The following is a 23,820-nucleotide window of genomic DNA, read 5'->3' on the forward strand; positions in this document are numbered from 1 at the left end:
CTTTGTTATTGCCTGTTCGCTGCCTACCTTTGGAACCGTGCCTGACTACTCTCCTGGATTTTCCCTAGTCTGTTTCCTCGTACCCGGTTATTGTTCCTGCCAAGTCCTTGTGCACAGATTCACAGCCCAAGTAGCTTCTTACCTGGTTAACGTGAGTTGTGTTTATCTGCAAGGGTGAGCAAACATCTCTGCACTTTATGACTCAAACCAAGGTAAGACTGTTACTCCCCCCTCCTCCATCACTAATGCTGGAGAGCGGGTTTCGTTGCCTCTCTTGGGCTAAGCGCTGTAGTGCAGGGCTTAGATCATTGGCTAAGAGCGATCAGCTGACACTCTTTGTTCAAGAGAGCTTATGGAAGTTTTAAATTGATTATTTTCATCCCTATATTTCCTATTGCTTTTTAACAATTTACCTTGCGTTTTAGGCGTGCGTAAGAAAAACAGGGACTGCTTCTTGTCATAGGGAGTGTGACCTTTGGCAATGGGCAGGTTTCAAGCAAAGTTCAATTTCAGTTTCAGAACTAATTCACAAACTATCCATCATTCAAAAGAATCCCACAGGAGGGACATCATGGAAAAAGGGGATCAAAATGGAGGCAGCCAGGTATTGAGATCCAGCGCAAGGAAGAAGAAATAAGATATGGAAGCCACAAGCACTAAGCACTGTGGCATATATGTCATGGTACCTGCCACTCACACATCCTTCTTCTCCAGCAATTTCGGCACTTTGGACGCCGGCCATTATAGCCCCGCCCCCTTTTATGATGCGGCGCAACTCCGCCGACGTCATGACGTCAATGACGTCACGACCTGCAGGAAATCTCAAACCAGGACATTTTGGGAGCGTGGATATCAATTAAAGAGACAGGGTATAAAAGGTACTCACTTACTGTGAGTCATTGCCCTGTCGTGGTTTCAGCTTGCCTGTCCCTTCAGTGCGTTTATATTCTCCTAGTGTTCTACGGTTTTGACTTGGCTTGTTTCTTGACTTTGCTTACCTCTACTATCCTTATACTCGGCCCGGCTTACGCTTACCTGTCTTCTCATTCCCTCGACCTCGGCTTGTCCCTGACCATTCCTTGTTTGCTTGACGTTAGTCCGGCCACTCTAAGGTCCGGTATACGTCTTTATAGTTTTAGTACACTGCGTGTTGGATCCCTGTCTTGATCCTGACAATATATGTATGGTGGCAATGAAGGAGTTAATCTACCTTTTCTTGGATTGGAATGTAGAGAAGTTTTAGACTTTGTGGCAGTTGGTCAGTTAGACAGGTATCTTGACAGAATTGATGACACTGGGGACTGGAGCTGGCCTGAGATTGGTTGATGGTTTCATGCAATAAAAGAGCGGGAAACTGAGAGAGTATAAAAAGCAGCAGCACAAGTTTAATCCTGTCAGAGTGAACTGTAGCAGGAGCAGGGCAGGCAGACCCCTCCCTCCCTTTAATTGTAACATCCCTGGCGGTAATCTGAGCATGGCTCAGGGTTAATTTTCAGTACCAAAAGCTGTAACCCTAAGCCAGGCTCAGGATTACACTGTAGTATCATGTATCTTGTACCTATGAGCCCCTGGTGTAAAAAAAAAAAAATAAATACACACAATAAATTGTAAAAACAATGTACTGCTTTAACATAATTTTTTTTTTTTTGAGATAATAAGACCGCCAGGGAGGTTAATTGTATTGTCATGGTGTTATGAAGCATTGGGGCAAAAGTCAGGGTCAAGTTCAGAAGAAGGATATGGTGGTAAATGGTTTTAAATAAAAGGTGGTCAGGTCATCTAAGACTGGCTGGCTATTTGGTGGGTTCATAAAGTTAAAGGTTTGTAAAGGTTAAAGTTTATGTTATATAGTTATGGCTATGAAATTATGGTTGTAAGCCCCTTCAGCTTTGCATAAACACAACTGTTAAAAAGTAAAAGTAATTGAAAAGTAATTAAATGTTGTCTGTTGCTATTGTGTGGTCTCATTGTATTTATACTAATATTGCCTATCATACATATAAATAAAAGCAAGTAGCAGTCGTTGCATATAATAACTGATATACAGAAGGCATGGAAAAATGAAAACTGAAATAAAAAAATGACACCGCTGCATTAAACATAATTAACTTAATGTTTCTTAGTATTATTTTACAACATATAGACACATATACAGTTTCTATAAATTATTTCAAGATCAACATTCAAATGTTTTATTTCACTTGGTACCTGCTGGCAGATCTTGGGGTGTATGGATCTTGTGAGTAGGATGTGTTTTTGCATGATGTGTCTTTGTCACAAAGAAAAGTTTCCAGGAAAGGTATTATTCCAGCACTCTGGAGACTGCGGGGAGCCAGGTAACCTGTAAACAAGAAGTCGTGATCACACTTGGACATATTTTACATTACTTAAATGAATGGCACACACACATTTTCAACTAAGGCAACAGATGGACTGGAGATTTTTTTCAACCTACATTTCTATGTAACTAAGATAATCAGATAATCTACATCAAAGGCTTACTCTTATCCATCAACCTGCATAAACAAAAAAAATAGAAAGAAAGAAAAACATCTGAGATAATAAAAACAAAACTCCCCAAGGTACATTGTTATCATGTCAACCAGATTAAAACTTAAATAAACACTGTGTTCGGAATACAAACATGTATTCCTAATGTTATAGTGTTTTCATGACTATTCGGATTTATGCTTCCCTCCATCCTTGAATAGTTAAATAAAGTAATTTACTTACCTTTAGTCCCCTGCCGTGAAGGTCTTGCTTCAGCAGTTACTCTTCCACTGGCTGAGAGCATAGAGAAGCATTGACTCAATATCCGTAGAGATCACTTCAAGCGACCCCTTAGGCTGCGGCACTCTGACTCACTGAAAAGCGCCAGAAGAATGCAAGGGAGATCTTAATGTGATCTGCACCTAATTTTGGTGCAGACCACAAAGTTCCTTCAATGGCACGAGTGGGCATAGCGCTGAGCAAGGACATATTTTGCTCTCTTTGTCAGCTGATGGAGGACCCCCTCACAACCAGACCTGGATTTCCCGGCCCAAAAAGGAGCCCTCTGGGCCCCTGTCTAAGTCTGAGCCCTAGTTGACCACATAATGAGTAATCTGGCTCTGGATGGATTCCCCATACCTTACAATATCCATGAAAAATGGGAACATTGTTTTTCTTCACTCCACAATCCACACTTTTTCACAGTAGCAAATGTCAAGGAAAAGTAGCACTGGGCAGCAAGTATGCAAAAACAAACACTCGCATCATGGATGATTTGGGATGAGCTCTATCTCTACGAGCTCTATCAACCACGCTTAGCGTTACACTGACAGAGCTACATTGAATCCAATATTTCAGGGGTGAATAACATTCCACAAATTTCACACTCAAACGACATGAATATTGTGAGCAAAATTCTGCCAAAGTGCATTGGACACCAGCATTTACAGATTTCTCCCACTTAAAATATGGACATTTGTGCTGACAAAGTACTGCTAATGAAAATATATCTAAATCATTGGTATTTTATGTCAGGACATGGCATATTTTCCCACAATCTAGGAACTAAGGCCAAAAACGTATCAGCTATAATGTGTGTATTTATATCATACACACACAAAACTTTTAAATGTAAATTATAATGGATAGTTTAGAGAACAGATTAAAAGTGGATGCAAGACAATGGTTAATCACAGGAATGTTAAGAGAAATACACGTTATTTGTCACTAACGCAAGTGATTAACACTCACTTGCCAGACCACTAGGAATTGGCCATGGCTATAGTTAAGTGATTTATGCCAACAGGCAAGATTAAAACAAAAAAATAAAGGTCAACCTGGTGAATATTCCACTTTGATGCCCCGTCTAAATAATACATCTCTTAATAGAAACCAAAAAAACAAAGTGTATATAAAGGAACAAAGGAACTCCCCAAAACCAGAACCCCACTAATACGTACACTACTCTATCATCTTTTTATCTCCCTTGTTTTGTGTATGAGATTCATGCACAATAATTTCTTATGAGAGCTGCAGGATTGGTAACTGTGTTTATTTATGTTTGTAACTGTTGTCTAGTGCCCTCAAGTGGACTAACAAAGTAAGGTGATGACGAGAATGGAGTACTATCTACTCAAGGAGAGGATGAAAAAGTGGTATCATCTTTATAAGGAGAGGATGAGAACGGGATACTATCTACATGAGGAGAGGATGAGAATGGGGAGCTATCTATTTGTGGAGATTACATTGGGCTACTATATACAAAAACAAAACTAGTGAGAGAGCGCACTGAGTGTGAAAATATAGGATAACCAGTGAAATAAAAATAATACTGTATAAGTGAATAGTGAACCAGTTACACAAAAATAAGTCCTGCGCTCAGAAACCACTACTAAAAAAAAACAAAGAAAAGAGTTACCTGCGCACTAACCTAAATCCCTATGCATTTTTTAATAAATTATTATTGCTCACTGTGCAGCACTGGACTTGGAAGCACCTCTAGTGGCCGTCTGAGTGATAAAAGTGACAGAGCTGTTTTAACCCCTGTATCTCAACTCAACATTGAGTTGTCAGTCCAATAAAAAAATATATATTAGAAGACTAATTTAATCTATTATAGATACAATACATTTTGAAGCTATAATTGTCTTACTGTACATTCTACCAAATTACATATTTTTTAGTTATTATGGAATTCCGAATAAATATAAATATAAATAAAGAAAAATACTAAGGGACAGAAAACAACATGCAAGAGTAAAAAAAAAAAAATACTAACAATCAAACTAATTACACAGTTGTGAAAGCAAAGAGCGTAAAGATAAAAGATAGAACATTATGCAAAGAGGAAAAGCTCTTTTTCCCCATACAAACCATTAGTTAAAAAAAAATGACATAATGACAGCCTGGTGCATTCATTTAGAGGAGTGTTACCTGGGCATGTCTCAGAGGAATGCATGTGTTTTGTCATTAAGATGCAAATTGCGTATATACATCTAATTATAGTCCTGTCCCACAGGCTAGACTAGCTTTCTATTTACCTGTTACCATGTTACCATGTTAACTGTAATCCCATTTACAAATCTAGCAGTGGCTGCACAGCATTCCAGTACTAGGTGGTGAACATGCACTTACTAGCTGTAACTCACATACATGTTACAATTCTAAATAGAAAGACATGACAAAACAATAATCCATCAATATCGAAATGGATTGAAAGTGAAGAAGAGACACAAAATTAATATTTTACATATTTTACAGACAAATTAACAGAAAAGGGCACTGGATACAAATAGCCAGAGAAAATGCCAACAATGTATTCACTCCGTCTTCACACCCAAAGCAACACAAACTGCTTTAGCCCAGTCATTCTCTTGTTTTCTAATCTCCTATTTCCTTGTTTCATCATTTTCTCTCCAAAATCCTCACAACAACTATAGAGGCAAACTGTCACCTTTATGGAATCTACGCCATAAATAAAGCATTGAAAATCATTTTTACTTTTCATCTGATGCTTCATTTTCTTTTAATAATAATAACAAAGTATTTAAGCAGGAAAGGTACATTCAGATTACTCTGGTTTCCAAGTACGTCCTGGGGATGTTACCTTAGCCCAACATCCAGGGGTTGTTACCATCACCCAATTTAATGGTACTCATTTTATCTACCTCGGAAGGATGAAGGGCTGAGTCAACCCTGCCGGTATTTGAACCTACAACTCAAGGGTTAGAACAGATTCTGCTGATGCATTAGCCCACTGAGCTATTTCACCGGCCCATTTAAATTTCAAATGATACTATAATCCAGTTCAGACAAAGCAAGGCCTGGGCAAACATTGCAGGAAAGAGGAGAAATAGAAACATTGTTTAATTTCTCCTCTTCTCTGTATTCTTTAGTTTTGCTGACTGGCAGGTCCAATGGACTGAGTTTATAATAATGACTGACAGGGGGCTAAATTGCCGGTTAAATGGGTGGATTTCTCTATTTAAGTTTGTTATTTACACTTCACAAATGTATATTTGTTAAATTTAGGAATAGGCACGCATAATATTAAAAATCCTGGGTAGTGAAATAATAGTACTTGCTATTCCGTGGTGACATTTTAAATATATTGAAAAGTCATTGGCTGGATTGGTGATTTTAATATTGTATTTTTTTGTTCTTTTTCTGCATGCAGCTACTTTTCTAAAGGTCTTGCTATGATATGCTACCATGGGTAAACTTTACTTAGCGTTTTATCAGTGAAGCAAAATTGCATCAGACGGAAGAAAAATGGTAAACGCCTTTGTTCTGTTATGTAAAACGTCTCCGAGGTTGTTTAATATGTATTGCGCGCCATGTAGTGTAACCTTAACACTTTAAAATACTTGGCAAACACTTTTGTTACTTTTTGAGCATATTTGCACATGGATTGTTCTTACACTTTCACCTCCTTAATGAAACGTCACATAGAAATAACAAGTTGAAGCCAAGATAAAAACTAGTGTTGACTGACCTACCTGGTATTTTTGCAACACATTTGTGACCAATGATTAATGTTAACATGCGTGTAACTGCAGATTATCATGATAATAGCTAGGTATGTTTGCTATACTTCCATTACATGGAAGCAATGATTAAAATATTAAGAGAATGGGTTGTGCAACACTGTTTCATGCCTATTTAAAATTTTAAAGGAGCAGATTAAGCACCGTAACCATTACAGCTCCTTGCAGTTGTTATAGTAATAACATCATGTGATTTTTTTAAAATTTAATTTGTTTATTATTATTATAATTATATTTTAAAGCTGCCCTGTCACTTTCTGTGGTTTTTGTATATTTAGCAAAAACCCCTGATGGTAACTGTGCGGTGATTGATGTGTGCAGGGAAATGTGAGTTTTACTTATCTGAACCTGTCCCTTGTGGCCGCTGCCATCTTCTTTCATGGGATCCTCTTTAACTTCTAGTGCTTCGTCTGCCAGGAGCTGACATCGATACTTTAATCATGCGCATAGGCATGAGTACAACACTGGTGTCCTCTGGAGAATCCCGCGAGACCACTGAAGCTTCCATAGACCAAGCCAGTTTCCCCAAAACCTGGGGCTTGACACATGTAGCTCCACCATTTTGTCAAGCGTAGGAAAATTCCATAGGAAAGCATAGTCCTCTACTTTGTGTTATGATATATTTTGACTGCATTGAAATATCAGTATTTCAGTATATTCAGTATGAGCATTTTAGGAAGATTTTCTTTATAAAATGTTCCTTTTTTAGGGGTAGGGGGTGACAGAGCCACTTTAAAGAACAATATGTCTTGTTCAGGAATATGGGAAACAGGAAAAAAGGGGAGGGTTAAACAACACAAAGTCATATCAAATATTTACGTTATTGGGAGGTATTTATGAAAAATACAAACTGTTTTGGAGAATTTTGACCCAAAAAAGGGCTTCTTGAGGCCCTCGATAGCCATATTGCTATTGTGGAAAAAGAAGAGAAAACAAAAGGATCGCAGTTATATTAACTGCATTCGTTTTCTCCAGTATAATCAGGTAAACTGGTGTGTCTCAGTTCAGGCCACCTCAAAGTGTGCAGTGAATCCATTGACTTCAGGACTGGACTAGGCCAAACACAATCCCTAAAATGTGTTGTTTTAAATACATCTCGGTATCAAAGATGGGATTCTCATCTGGCAATTCATTAATTAAAAATCAATTAGGCTAAAAGTATATATGCACTTTTTATACAATATAAAAGTCCTGATGAAGGTAAAAATCATTTTTGAAAAAAGTGTGACTTGGAAGTCTCTCTTATTAAAATTTGCTTGGGTCAAATTAAGGTTGGAAACCAAAGATTGAATACAGTATACTGTAAGTTATGCCTCTTGCTAGGAAAATGATAGAGTGGCCCCTTTTGTAAATACTTATAAATGTTAACAGAGGGATAACAAAAATACTTTAAGGTCAGAATATATTTATGATATATATATATATATATATATATATATATATATATATATATATATATATTTGCCCTTAGGCTTACATAATGCATCGATCTAATAGCATTTCCTTTACATTACTCTCTAAATGAAAAATTACATTATTTACTGGTAAACTACTGTGCAGGTAAAATGCTGCTAAAAATAGCACTAGTTTTCAGATACAAGCAGCCTTTATCTTAATGTTAATAGTAGCAACGACAAATGGATAATTTGGCAAGTCTTCTTAGACAAATTTTAAAGCAAGCACAACAATAATCTGTTATTTACTTAATGTTGTTAGAAAGCCTGTAATTAATCACCAGCCACCTTCTCGTTTTTTTTTGGTTTTTTTTAAAAGCTAGTTATCTAGTTTTTCATAATTACTTTCAATGATGAAAAGGGCATAATGTACCTGTACAGGTGAGGAAAAGTGATGGTTTTGGTTTGATCTATTTTTTAAATCCCATATATAAGGAAGTGCAAAATACTTGGCAAAAAAAAAAAACCTGATCTTTGTGCCAGGCTATTCTAACCCCAGCTGCAGGTCTACTCTTTGTGCAATTCTACTCTTTGTTGACTTTGCCTGAGGATACCTTGTTAATGCTAAGCCTTCCATTCAAAATCAAACCTCTTATAACACTGATCTTTATTCAACTCCTTTTATGGGTCATTGGCCGGACACAGCTGGTCATCAATACCAGCCATAATCATTTTAGTTTTAAAATATGTAACAGAGAAATAATGATCAAAAATGACCCATTTTAAACTATGTATATTGATAATATATACTTCCATTACACGGAAAGTGTATTAAATACGCAAAATAAACAAATAAATAAAAAACCACCTCGAAAAATTCTGAAGCTGCATAGCTAAGAAAAAGCTGACTGCAGCTTCAGGCAGAACCTCCCCTCACCAGGAAGTGACTCCACCAATCAGGAAGCTTCTATTCTAGTCTATGGGTTATAATCTTATCCTATGAGACACGGCAGGTGTTTGTGGTATAAGCAGTCACCCAGCTCCTGTTTTTCAGACTGATCGGTTCCACAATCTTACTGTTTTTTTTAATCTTAATTTGTACTTAATTTTAGAATTTCAACTTGTTACAGATTCTCTGAAAATACCCACTGAGACAGAAGCATTTCAGTACATATAAATACATATGGGATTGTTTGTTAACCACAAACTGTAATCTTGAAATATAGTCATGGCCTAATGTTTCATACAATGTGCATGTTGGATTGGCAATGGGAGACGAAGTAAAGATGAGATGTAGTAGTATTGATAACTCACTTTCAAAATGTAGCTACTTTGAAATTGAAAATGTCTAAAAAGTTTCTAACTTAATTTTGTCGTTCACATATTTGGACTAAATTTTGCAAGTCTCCAATTTGCTGTTCCAGTGAATAAACCCTTTGATGTTATACATCAAAAGTGTATTTCCTTACTTTTCTTCTACAAATGCTCTCAGTTTCATCCTTGCCTTTGTGGAATTGCAACATTTGAAGAATAGCACGTTTTGCAATCACTGGACTATTACATGATAATTTAAACATATTGTATTACACTTCCCTAGATTTCACTTTAATAGCAATTGTGAGAACATATATACAACTGTGTTAAGAATGTAGGACATGAAAAGAGATCAACTAGGAAGTCTATGAAATGTATACACGCCTAGATGGTTCATAAAACATATTGCTGTTTTACCGGTTGTACAAGTTCACAGTTAGCAGAAAGGTTTTGAAATACTATTTCTGGAAGGCATTGACACATGTCCAACAGTAACCCTAACTTCTATAAAATACACCTCCAGGGAGATTTGGATGTATCACTGACTGCTACTGTTTTATTTTCTAAAGATTAAGAAGACAGGATACTATTGACATATCAAAGTAAATGAGTGTCTTAGAGAGCAATGATGCTCGGCAGTCTTGATGGTAACACCCTCCTTTTACCTTGTTGTTGTTGATGGCAAGAAACAGAGATTATTATGCGTAAGTACCATGCCTAGAAGTAGAATATATGCTAAAAATTAAAAGGGACTGTTTTCTATAATACATTCAGAGAAAACAGAAATTCTCTGTTGTATATCAGCAGGTTTCATAAAAGTTCAGAAAGGTTTATACATAAAATAGTCTAATTATAACATTATGAAAAATAGTTTGCACTGCAAAATATTATTCTGGTTACAGCCAGTCGAGTTAACATTTCTGGCACTTGTTTGAACCAATTTGTCAAGCAGGTTTCCAGCCAGGTTTCTTTCAAATGCGAGAAATGTAAATGTTGAGCCTGAACTAATATTCTATAATTTAACAACATTCTTTTTGTGCAACCCAGGTTCAACAGCTTGAAGCAAGAATTTTAAAAGAGCACTTTAGTGTTAGGAATACGAAACTGTATTCCTGACGTTGTAGTGTTTCTCTCACTCCGCACCACCCTACTACCACTCACCCCTATTCGTTGTTGAAAAAGTTCAAAACTTTTTTAACACTTATCTTGATTCCAGCACTGAATCCATACTTTCCTATGGAGATTTTGAAGACGCTAGATGTCTGTATGCAAAGCATGAGGACATCTAACGTTGTTTCACTGAGTTAATGCAAGAAGCAAATCTAGTGGTTGTTAAGGGGACAGGGACATTGCATCCTGACCACTTCAATTAGATGAAGTGCCCTGGGTGCCTGTAGTGTCAATTTAACATGAAAAATATGTTTTAATGAATTTTAGAGAAATAGATAAATAAGTAAATCCTTGAGCATGAAGAAAACGGCACATTGTCCATAAAGGGCATAGAGGTAGGATTTTCTAACGTTTACCACAGATATATGCTGACTCATATCAGTGGACTTACTCAATGTTTGAATTTCCATGACATGTGATACCCTGTCTTACACATTGTACAGTAAACTCATGGACAGAAACACACTTTTGTATCCTCACAGTTTTTATCTGAAGCCACCTAAGTACTTGCTACTATATTTGCTACAACACGACACAGAACAACTCAGTTTAAAGGGATTCTATAGGCTTTAAAACAACTTTAGCTTAATAAAGCAATTTTGGTATATAGATCATGCCTCTGTGCCACACACTCCACACACATTACATTTTCCTGATATATCTCAGTCCCTACCCCAAACATCAACACCGTTTTATCACCTACCTCCTCACAGCTGCTAACCTACTCATCCCCACAAAATGGAAAAATCCCAACGTTCCATCCATTAGAGAATGGATTCAGAAGGTAGTCACACTTAAAATCATGAAGGAAATAAAGGCCTCTATCTCTCACAGATATACCCTATACCAGGGATAGGCAACCTTCGGCTCTCCAGATGTTGTGGACTACATCCCCCATAATGCTCTTACACACATAATGCTGGCAAAGCATCATGGGAGGTGTAGTCCAAAACATCTGCAGAGCCGAAGGTTGCCTATGCCTGCCCTATACAGTGATATATGGGAGCCATGGGTAAAGTTTATGCAAGAACTAAACCATATTACGATTAACAAATACAAAAAGAGAAGTCCTGCGCTTAGTCCCATTACTGCTGGGCCAGCAGCAAGGACTACAATACACATCAGCCCCAATATATAGTAAAAACCAAAGAAAAGAAAATGTTACCTGCGCCTTGGTTTTTCCTGGCCGCTAGTTCATAGTGTAAGTTGGTGGTGATTTGCTTCGTCAGGGCTAGTTTTGTCGGTGCAGTGTCGGTCTTCCATTCTCTGGCTATGAGCGCCAGCGCTGCTATTAGGGTATGGAAGACTAGAATTGCTTTGCTTCCCTGGAATTTCTTCATGTGCATGAACAGTAGGCTCGTTTCTGGGATGAGTGTAATATTATCGTCTACTGCTTCATTAATCACACTTTCTACCATCTCCCAATAGGGTCGAAGCACCTTGCAAGACCACCATATCTGGTACATTGTACCCTCTGTCTCCCCACATCTCCAGCACTTGGCCGAGGTTCCTGGATACATTTTTGCCAGTCTGACCGGCACCATGTACCACCTGTAATATATTTTGCGCATTAACTCTAGGTGTGATGTGCATGTTGTCCTCCCCTTGTGTGCTGTGGTCGCTTTTATCCATTGAGTTGCATCGAAATGTCTCCCCAGGTCAGCCAGCCAGGCTTCACTAAATCTATCTAGGTGTACCGAGTCGTCTACATTTAGGAGCGAGTAGCACATGGAGATTGTACCCCTCTTCTGCCTAGGATTCAAACAAGTTCTCTCAAACCCCGTGAGTGTGCTCGTCCCCTCCCCTGTGGTTGTTTGGGCCCCAAGCATAGATTTTAGTTGAAGGTATGGGAATATCAGTTTGGGGGGGCAGATTGAATTTTTCTTGGATGGTAGGGAACGGTAGTAGCTTTTATGTCTCCAGGAGGTCCCTCACATGCGTGCATCCTCTCTTAGTCCATTCTCTATAGTCAAACGTGTTATTAGCCACATGTAGGTTGGGCAGTGCTGTTGCTGGTGACAATGGTGACATAGAGACTAGTGTCTTATGTGTTCTTTCCCAGGCCGTCAGCAATGTTTTTGTGGTGGGTGAAATATTTGGTTGGTTGGGGCGCATTGTTTTAGGTACCCATACCAGTCTACGGAGATCCGTCCCCTGTAGCCAATGGTCTTCTATTTCTAGCCATTGTGGTGTGTGGGTTGGAGATTGTATCCCTATCACTGGGGCCAGTAATGTTACCTGGTAATAAAGTTTGAGCTTTGGTAGGGCTAGATCCCCTTGCTGAATTGGTCTATATAGGAATTTGGCAGCTATCCTCATTCTGTTGTGGGCCCATATGAATTTAGTGAGTATTGTTTGTGTTTTGTTTATGTAGGAGGTTGGCAGGTCTATCTGCAGTGTTCTAAATAAGTATTGTAGCTTGGGGAGGATAGACATTTTAATTGCTGCCATCCTTCCCAGCCAGGAGAGGTATTTATCTCCCCATGATGTCAAGCTGGTCTCCATCTCTTTTTGCAGGGCTTCGTAATTGGCCTTGAATAGTCCCCCTACTGTCTTTGTTAGCTTAATTCCCAGGAAAGAGACGCTTTCCGTCCTCCAGTCCATTACAAATTTCTCCCGCAACACCTGTATTATGTCATTAGGTATCCCAATCCCCATGGCCTGGGTTTTGGTCACATTTAGTTTGTAATATGAGCTGTCCCCATACTCCTTGATTGCTGTCAATAGGTGCGGCAATAAAATCAGCAGTTGTGTCACGGTCAGTAGCACGTCGTCCGCAAATAGATTGGCTTTGTATTCCCTTTCCCCAATGCGTACTCCATGTATGGAGTCATGCTGTCTAATCTTTGAAGCCAGTGGTTCTAATGCCAGGACGTACAACAGGGTGGATAGGGGACATCCCTGCCTTGTGCCGTTTGAGATGCTGAATGGGTTTGATAGAAATCCCGCGTTTAGTACTTGGGCTGTCGGGGCACTATATAACGCTTTGACCGCTGATCTAAATTCTCCTGGTACTCCAAATTTTGTCATGACTGCCTCTGGGAATGACCAGTGCAGGGGGTCGAATGCCTTATCGGCGTCTAGGGAGATGACAAGGCCTCCCTCTTTGTGTAGTCTGGGTAGGCTGTGCAATATATTCAATACCTTGCGCGTGTTATCCGCTCCCTGTCTTCCTGTCACAAGCCCTACTTGGCCTTTATGGATTATCTCGTCGTGAATAGCTTGGTGAATATTTTCGCGTCCGTATTAAGCAGGGATATGGGTCTAAAATTTTGTGGGATGGTGGGTGGCTTCCCTGGTTTCTGTAGTGTAATGATGTGGGCTAATAGTGTGTCTTTTGGTAGTTTCTGCGTGGTGGTCGCCTCTGTGAATGTGTGCACTAGTCGGGGTGTCAGTAGGTGTTGAAAATGCTTATAATAGGTGTTATCCAGTCCGTCTGGGCCTGGGGCTTTGCCTTTTGGCAGATTTTTTATTACTGTATGGATTTCCTCCTCTGTGATGGGCTTAATGAGGTCTGCCGCCTGTTGGGTTGTAATTGTTGGGAGGTCTACTGTAGCTAGATATGCATTTATATGTTCCGTCGTGGGCTGAAATGTGGTTTTGTGTTTGTTTATGTTGTACAAATCGGCGTAGTAGTTGGCAAATTCGTTGCATATGTCTTTAGGTATCATTTTCTTCTCTCCCGTTCGGGACATAAGAAAAGCGATTTTTTTGGTTCGCCCTATGTTCTTGCAGTCTCCTAGCTAGTAATCTGCTAGCTTTGTTTCCCTGTGTATATTGAGTTATTTTTAATCTCTGTAGCATGTACCCTGTCTGTTCTATTGCCTTTTGGTGTAGATTGTTCGTAATGTTTGAAATTTGCATTTTTAGATCATTAGACGGGGATATTTGTTTGCGTGTGTTTAGTTGGTACAATTCTCTCCTCCATTGTGTAATCTGGGCTGTGGTTTTTTTGTGTAGATATGATGCCTGTTTAATAAAGATACCTCTGACTACTGATTTGAATGCTGCCCATAATGTGCCCTGGGATATTCCCGGAGTAGAATTTTCTTTAAAGTAATTGCATATTGCCTCCTCCACCTCTCTTTTTTTTTTTTTTTGCATTGATAAGAGCCATAAGATTTAGATTGCAAAATTGTACTCTTTTGGCAGAACCACACCTTGCTTCTGCAGGGATCAAATCTCAAACAGATAAAAAGAAAGACTCCAATAGTGTAGTATGTACAACTATGTCACAATTAGAAGGCTTATATCACTAAGCTCACTTTGATCAGATTCTTTTGAATCCCTGGCTCTGAGGTTGACAGGCTTTTTTTTTTTTTTTATAATTTATTTATTGTTATTTTCTTTTATATCGTACAATACATGCAAAGTAGATACAATACAAGAGGGTGGTGACACTGAAGCACCTCTAGTAACTATCTGAGGAGTGGCCAGTGGAGGTATTCCTAGGCTGCAAAGTAAACACTGCATTTTCTCTGAAAAACAGTGTTTACTGCAAAAAGTCTGAATGGACTGATTATACTCACCAGAACAATTACTAAAAGCTGTAGTTGTTCTGGTGACTATAGTGTCCCTTTAAATTGCCTACTAGCAGTTTACACTACGATAGCACATCCTACAGCCCTTAAAAACACAGTGTATACTCAGTGGTTCACAAAGTATTGTGAATATGTCAACTCTTATCATGTTATAGAGTTTTATTAATTTTGCGTCCATAGGTGGAATGTTCTTTTCTCTGCGCTTTGTGCTGGATTTTTACATATACAATGTTTTTATTCTGAGATCGTCTGTTTTCTATTAGAAATACCTTTGGACCATGCCACCGGGAAGGCTTCCTGGGGGTGCACCTGGGTACACACGCAGGACATGCTACATTTTAGACGTGCACAGGCTACCAGGAAGAGCTTAAGTATAAACAAGAGTTTATGGTTCTTGTAAAATTGTCACGATGAAGATTTATTGATTTAAAGTGAAACTCTGACCAATTAAGAAAAACACGTTAACTGCACTAAGGAGTCCTTGGAGTGCCATTCTTTCTTGGATTGTATATTTTTGCAGGATAGAACACAAGGCACTTAATATATTCACAAACCATCCTCAAGTCCAAGATTAACTAGTTGTATACATTTGGGACTTTGGCAAAAGCCCATTCATTGCAAGATACCTGCTTTAATACTCAGAGATTTACAGGATGGTTGTACTTGATCCTTAGCTTTTATCTCTAGAGGATTTTTAACAAAAGCTCTTGCTAAACAAGCATAGACAGATGCTGAGAAAAACCATTGCCACAAATGGATAGCTATCCTTAATAAATGTTTACTGGATAAAATCAGATTTTAAAGGGTTTTTAAAAAGCAGTCATTTTGTCTACCACTGAACTCATACTTACTACCCTCCTGTGATTAAAGGAATAAGTACAAAACAGACTTTATTATATTTAAACATGAAAAGCAGGAAAAAGTTTAATAAGAATGCAAGGAATAATACAAAGTTCTTACTAATATTCCTATAAGAGACGTAGATGGTCCACCACAAGACCGAGGGGTTCTAGCCCTCCTTGAGAGCTGAAAGAGTATACAAAAGTACTAGGAACACAGAATATACAGATTATACAGATGGCTGAGTGTGGAACAAAGTTAACTGTGAGTTCCTAGTTGTCTCAGGTGAACCCAGAAACTATATTATTACACAATGTATGTGGCAACAGGCGAACCGGTTTTAGTCTCAGACAGCATCGCAAACAGCAGGAAGTTATCCAACAGAACCAGAAGTTATTTTTGGACTGGAAGCAACAGTCAGGTAAAAAGGAGAAGGCATGTCATGAAAGGTCAGGAAGGCAGGACTGAAGCAAGAGGGCATCCACCTGATGAACCACCTCAAAAAAAGTTATCAAGACCTTCAGTTGCCAAGCAGAACTTTGCACAGCCTTGTAGTAGCCGCTGTACGACAATGTACTTAACCCAATCCAAGCCAGCAGATTCAAGAAATCACATAGTAGCACACACATGCACACCTGCACGTATCCCATAAATTTTTACCCCATAGGTTTCCCTTAAAAGGAAAAGCAATACTCAAGGTGTCCTAGCTACTACAGCCAGCTGTAGTATTTACTATTTACAGTGCCATGTGTGCCCTGGCATTTTAGAATGGTTTGACAACTCACATAGGTCCTGCTGGGACAGAGATAAGCAGGGCTGCGCTCATTGGCTGAGATCACCATCTGTGAGTGGGAAGTAGTGGATTTGGTGCTCGAAATGTTCCTTTAAGTATGACTAATACTTTAGAATGACAATGCTTTCGTGACACTTTTGAATTTGCTATGCTCCTACTAGTTATCTATTACTCTGACCAACAATATCTTGCAAGGAAAATGTATCACGTAAAAGTATTACTTACAGTTTGAAACGTTTACAGGAGGGAATTTGGGGCGAGTGATTGCTAGTATAATGAATATGACCACAGGCCATACGATGAGTACAACAGACCACACCTGAAATAGAATAAAATAAAACATAAAATGTAAGATTTCATTACAAGGATTGCAGTTAAGATACATTATCAATAGCAATTGTGAATATCACAAGTTCCATACATAACACAATATACACCAACTTTGTATATGTACTTGGCTTTAAACATTAGAACTTTTATCGACTGTGTAAGCAGTGTTTTTTGCGCAGTGTCTCATGAAATCTAGCTTTAATTTCAATAAGGTATCTTCATGATACAGCAATAATATGATTATCTTGCTATGTCGCTTGATGTTTTTCTTACAGAGGTTTTACTATTTAATGACAGTGTTCTCATTTTATTATCTCCCTCCCATTATGCTCCTCATTAGAATGCTTCTTCCCTTATCATACATTTTGGATTTGGATTTTCTGTTGAGTTTCTGTTTTGAATTCTGATTTATTATAGAACCAATTTGGGTCCCTGAAGAAGTCCAGTATTGGATGAAACTTGTAAGACCAATTTAATTTATTTCATTTGACATGTTTTTATAAATACATTTCATTTGTCAATAAACCAGTATTTTGCACACCATTCTGAGTCATGGTAATCATCCTGGAAAGCAGGAAAGATCACTGGATGACCCCCTCAGAAATCAAAGGGGAGGCATCCAGAAGTGAGAGTGCCATAATTTATTTTGTGAGTGTATCCCTATCTGAGCAGTATACCATCTTGTTCTAATGTACACTATGCTATTGCTTCTTGATTTTTAGATTACCAGCTGTATCCCCAAACTATTTTTCTGTACTCATGCTCTTCACTATGCCTAGTCTGAGTTGGCATGACTGAGACCAATGAGAAAATTACCATTAATACTTTACTAGGGTAGCACCATTCTTATGAAACAGCCTTTCATTTTCCCACTAGACTCTAACCCAGCCTCCACTAAAAATGTTTTTTTGTTAAATATCATTAAATGTGGGTGGGTATAGATGATTTTTCATGCCATAGATTGTCCCACTTTCTCTGGTAATATAAACTGATCACTAATTCACTTCACATTCTCCTAATTACTTCACAAACAAACTCTATACAGATAGAAATCACTACAAAGCATATTCAATGCCTCAATTAACTATCCAAAAGCAATACCACTATAGACTTTGCAAATACTCAATCCTGATCATGAGATAAGACACTGCTATACAGCAGGAAAACATTTGATTGACCACCTATTTGGAAAAGGGTCTCTTATGACCTCCTCCCAACTAAGTTCCAAGTACTCTATTTCCAATAAATATTTTTGAAGTTTCTCTAAATTCAGCATTGGATGCACTTCATTCCTCGGATGACAGAAACTAAAGTGGCCCCACTCACATCTTTAGACATGTTAGTTTAAAAAAAAAAAAAATACCTACTGGCAAAGTATTCTCTTCTATTTATTACGTTATGAGAGGGGATATGATAACTTTATACAAATATATTCGGGGCCAGTACAAACCTTTATCTGGAAATCTATTCATAAACATGGCTATACATAGGACACAAGGTCACACATTTAGGCTGGAAGAAAGGAGATTTCATCTAAAGCAAAGAAAAGTGTTTTTTTTTACAGTAAGAGCAACAAGGATATGGAATTCTCTGCCTGAAGAGGTGGTTTTGTCAGAGTCTATACAGGTGTTTAAACTGAAATTGGATAAATACTTACAAAAACATAACATACATGGATGTAATTTCTAAAAAGAGAGTAGGACTAATGGGTGGCAGATATAGAACAATCTGCCTCCCAAAAATACCTTGTATCCTTATATAGAGGGCTACTCTGCAATTAAACTGTAGGAACAGAGAGCCGAAAACAAAAAACATTTTAATAAATGCCAGTAATTATACCCAATACATAAAAAATGTATTAGATGTGCAGCATAACAGGAAAAGAACTTGTACTCCAAATAAACCTGATGTACTTGTAAGAAGCAAAATGCCTAAACAGCTATAGGAGATTTGGGAAGAGGGGTCCCTAGCATCTTGCTGGTAGTAAAGCTAGTATCTAGTTCCACACGAAATAGTAAAGTATTAGACAGTCAAGCAACCCAGAAGGATCCTAAATAAAATTAAAAATTATCCGCTTTGAATAATTTGCTCAACGCGCGTTTCGGCGAAACAAGTCGCCTTTATCAAGAGCAGTTGCGGAATGAAGGGCGCCTCTTTTTAAATGTGTATGGAGTGCCGCCCTTAAACGTGACGTAATAGTCATTGTCCAATCATATGGCTTTGTGAAATAGAGGGCGGGGAGACCGCCGGGCTTCCAAGAGAATTTTAACCCTCACAGAACCCGGAGGATGGCGAAAGTTTGGCGTACATCCTCTTCAGATAAAGGCATACTATGTGCAATATAGATATGTCCAATGAACGAAATAAGTAGCATTTAACCAGAAACACGCTACAGAGTATATTGAACCATGTACAAAGCAATACCATCACTGTGATAGTTATCGCATAAGGAGACATTACATATATCAATGTCACATATTGTGGATCTTGCAAATAAAGCATGAAGCTTGTGCTTTTAAATAGTTTACACACAGAAACAAAGGAAGTATAGTAATGTATCACACATTGTGTGGATCTTAGATAGGGAGCTTCTGCCTTTGCACAATAAAGGGTAAATTAACCCTAGTGATGCCTTGATTAACTCCATGATGTGGAGGATGACGTGAGCCAAAGAAGTGGCATTCAAACGGAACTCAAATTTAAACATTAAAAGAGATGAATGGGATGATAATTGGGGCATAAGGATGTATATGTATGCCCCCCTACGTAATAAAAGTAAAAGTAGGGGTTAGGCCCCATGGTATCTTCTAACCATCACAACCCTGGTGGATGGAATTGTTCCATTTCCTTCCAGCGTTGTTCCTTTCGATGTAATTTCTAATTAGTGGGGTAATAAATGCTTGATCCAAGGAGACATCTGACTGCTATTTTGGGGTCAAGAATGAATATTTTCCTAGTCTTTGGCAAGATCCTTCTTTTGGATCAACAGCAACAACATATGTGAGGAAGGCTGAACTTGATGGACGCAAGTCTCTTTTCAGCTATGTAACTATGTAACTATGAATCTGTTTACAACTTCCCGCTTTCATATACATTGGCTTGGGAGAACGTTTTGGAAAGAAAGTTTACAGACACTGAATGGAACTGTATTGTATTTCGCAATATCAATGAGACCCTTATCCAATACGTACATTTGGTTGAAGAGGTATATTTGCCCTGTACTCCAGAGGTGGCCTTATTAAGCTTAAATCCCGATTTGATTGCCAAAACCCAAAGCAAATTTGATTTTGCTCATTATTTTTTTGTTTTGAATATTAATTTTATTGAAATAAAGAGAGTTTAACATAGTAGATAATTAATACAGTATACGAGTCATAACAGGCTAATAAAAGAGGCACAATGTGAAGCATGAGCAAGATACATTTAGAGATAACTTAGTATATGCTTTCTACAAAATATAAGACTATAGGGCCAATAACTGTGATATCACTCTCCTTGATTCTCTTTGAGAGGGTTGTTTTTATTTTTATTTTTAATTCATGGATTTCTCACTTTTTTTTTTTTTTAAAGGAAAAAGAATATATATAAAAAAAAATAATAATGATTTAGTACAAAAAAAACCAAAGAAAGCATGCATCTATTTATTTCTACAGTTTTTCTTTGGGTCTCAGAGACATTGGCAGCTCCAGGCCAGGAGGTCCATGCCAGGGACTAATGAGTGGTTGCCCATATCGATCCTCACAGCGAGCCAGGTCTGGTAAGTTGTTGCTCAATTTAAAAATAAAGCTAGAAAACTGCAACATAGCTCAAATAACGGAGAGTAAGTGAGGAGCTCTTCCTAAACACGTCTATCCGACATGGCAATCACAGATTAAGTTTTAATCCTGGTTTTTAATATATATATTGCTTTTTTTTTAAAATCATTTTCACTTTGCATTTAATGCACTTTTACCTTTATCTTTATTGCAGCATAGTGGAATATGCTGGCACCTATCAAAATAATAAAACATAATATTAAAAAATACTGAGTTACAAAATAGGTGTTATATGGTAAAATTCCAGAACTCATTCACAATGGCGAGTCAGTTGCAACGTTCTGTTCAATCCATTTCAAACTAAACACAGTCATAAACCACTGTTACAGCAGAGTTGGGTTTAGTTATCAGCCAGGCATTATTATTATTATTTGTATAGCCATCTTCATTGTATTTCTTTATTATGTAAGATAAAATATTACATGCATTTGAGCCTCAGTGTGTATTATTTTGTACACGTATAAGAAAATAGAAATATTTACTCCGTCTCCTGGCTTACCCTCAATAGGGTACTCTATCACTGGACTATCTCACCAAAACCAGTGCATATAATCACAGCAGGTGTGCATTTAAAAATTCTGGTGCATTAACATTCCAGTGATGTCAAAATGTTGAGATAGATCCAGATATTCAAATTGTGCATGGTCTTGGCAAAAGTGATCACTGAAAAGGTATTTATATGAATATATTACAAAATAATGCAGAAGTATATATCACATATATATTTATGTATTTTTAATCATCATGAAAATGGAGGGCAAAAAAACAGAGTGCAATAGAATAATGAGAACGGACAAAAGCACAAGGAGCTTGCCCTTCGTTGGGTCCCTGCTCTGATATCAAGCTAATTTTAGCTCATTTTGGGCCATTACAAAGAGACCCTTGGCTGTTTGCATATCAGACTGCTTCCACCCAAAAGATTGGTCCAGACCTGAAATGCAGGTAGGCTCTCTCTGCATGAGAGATATAGCAACCCCAGACAATCGTTTTGGTCTAGTAAGACCTCATCTGTGAGTTATAGCCGATACTCCTCTAGGGCACCTTGAGCAAGGGGTCCATGTCTGGATTACTCTTTAAACTTGAAGAGAGGAAAACAAATACAGGGATGACAATTTTCCTTAAAAAGGATACTCGACTACTAAAATAAAAAATAACAATCACTGCATAATAAATATACCACAAATGAAAACATCTATGCATTCAATTATGCATTTTTTTCATTGGTGTATATGTAAAACAAAAAAGCTTGCAAAAGCTGCAGATCTCATGCCTGAAGCCTTTGCAAGCCCTCCTCTTCTTCCCCAGCCCAGACTTTCTGTGGCTGTATAATTGCAGGCTTCTTGAAAGACAGGTTATCTAAACAATTGTTTGCCTCTTGAGTTTTGCTAAACTGAGCTAAACAAATCAGGATGTAACAGGACCTGTTCTCTTCTTGAAAACCATATAAAAAGGATAATTTATTAAAGTGCCAGTTTCTATTAAAATATGCAGTTTTTGTAAAATGAAAGAAAACACAGGACACACTCTTCACATCTAGCAAGCTGAAGTGTTTAAGGTGTCTGGAGTGTCGCTTTAACAATCACTCCACATCGCGAGTATATCAAGGTCTGTTCAACACGGTTTAACATCAAGTCAGCTTGCCTTAAAAATATTATGAGTGAATAAGATTATGTTTGGGTTCAGCGTACAATAATTGGTCAACTTTTTATTTTAAATACTTTTATTTCAAAAGTCAGACTTGCTTTTCTATGTACAATTGCTAGAATAATGCGTTTTCTGTTTGTTAGGGATTGAGTGTGCATTCTAAGGAGTTTTTTTTTTTCCGGTTTCAGTCTTATTCTTTCCGTGCTGCTGCTTTGCCTGGTGAAAACAATCTTTCTTGTATTACAGTAAAATACTTTATCAAAATATTTGTCTTTCCTCTATCGTGAGACCTTGTTAAATGTTGTGATAACAATTAAACGTCAATAGGGATCTTTGAGAAGCAGAGGCATATGCAAGTTTATGATCGTTTTTTTCTTTTCTATTAACCTTTTCTTTTTTTTTTTTTTTTTTTTTTAAACAACCCTGTTGTGGACTTCATTACTTATGATTCTCAGTTAACCATATAACATATACGTTTTTCACTAAACAAGGAATTTCAGTAAATGCATATTGCAAAACTTAGGCTAAAAGCTACTGTTACAGCTCAGTTATTCAGGTTTAGTTCACCAAATTATGATGCTTAGGGACTTACCTTAATACTGAGCTGCAATGCATAGTTAGAATGCTTGAGATTATTTGCAGCTGGCCTAGCCTTTCACCATGCAAGTGATTCTATGCATTTTTATATGATTTGGGAGATAATTGTGCCTTGTTCAGATGCTAGTTGGTATAAATATCTAAACATTAAATTTTTACTGGAATAAACAAATGTATTTATTTACTCGCATTTATTTATTTTTTTCAAATTTTAACATCTTCAGGATGGAGGCAGTTGTAGTAGTGCTGAACCAAAATAAAATCCAGAATTTGAGGTATGTCTGTTCAACCATAATTTACCACTTTCACATTAAAGGGACAGCTAATTGAAGTGGTCTGGGTGCTGTGACCCTTTTGCACTTAGTGCTGCAATGTAAAACTGTTACAAAAAAAAATGTTTACATTGCAGCTCTAAGTCTGTTTGCTTAATAAAGCAGCAGGTTGAATTAAATTTATCAAGACTCCAGAGTGCTCTCTACTAGGTATATATATATATATATATATATATATATTTCATTTTTTTAAATTATTTATATATAGGTATACATATAGTAATGTATACATATATATTTATCATTCTATGTGTATTTTGGTATTTATATTTATATATATATTTATATATATATATATATATATATATATATATATATATATACTATTAAAATACTCTTAGACATGTATGTGTGTATATATATATATATATATATATATATATATATATATATATATATGATCTAAGTATATATTATTTAATTTTAAACTTTATTTAACTTTATTACATTCCAGGCACTTCCCCTGCTGGCACTGCTATGGACGGCTATTCCGTCCATGTGATCGTTTGTCATC

General features: G+C 37.4%; 1 protein-coding gene across 1 annotated transcript in view; it reads right to left on the minus strand.

The window, feature by feature from the left end:
• LOC134571247 (uncharacterized) overlaps nt 1-23,820 on the minus strand; it is a 149,596-nt gene that overhangs the window by 116,961 nt on the left and 8,815 nt on the right. The window contains exons 2-3 of the mRNA XM_063429420.1: nt 16,814-16,907; nt 2,209-2,341 (exon numbers count right to left, since the gene is read on the minus strand). Coding sequence (XP_063285490.1) covers nt 2,209-2,341; nt 16,814-16,907 — 227 coding nt within the window. The remainder of the gene's footprint in view (nt 1-2,208; nt 2,342-16,813; nt 16,908-23,820) is intronic.

Source organism: Pelobates fuscus, chromosome 8 (assembly GCF_036172605.1).
Source record: "Pelobates fuscus isolate aPelFus1 chromosome 8, aPelFus1.pri, whole genome shotgun sequence".
NCBI classification, from domain to species: domain Eukaryota; kingdom Metazoa; phylum Chordata; class Amphibia; order Anura; family Pelobatidae; genus Pelobates; species Pelobates fuscus.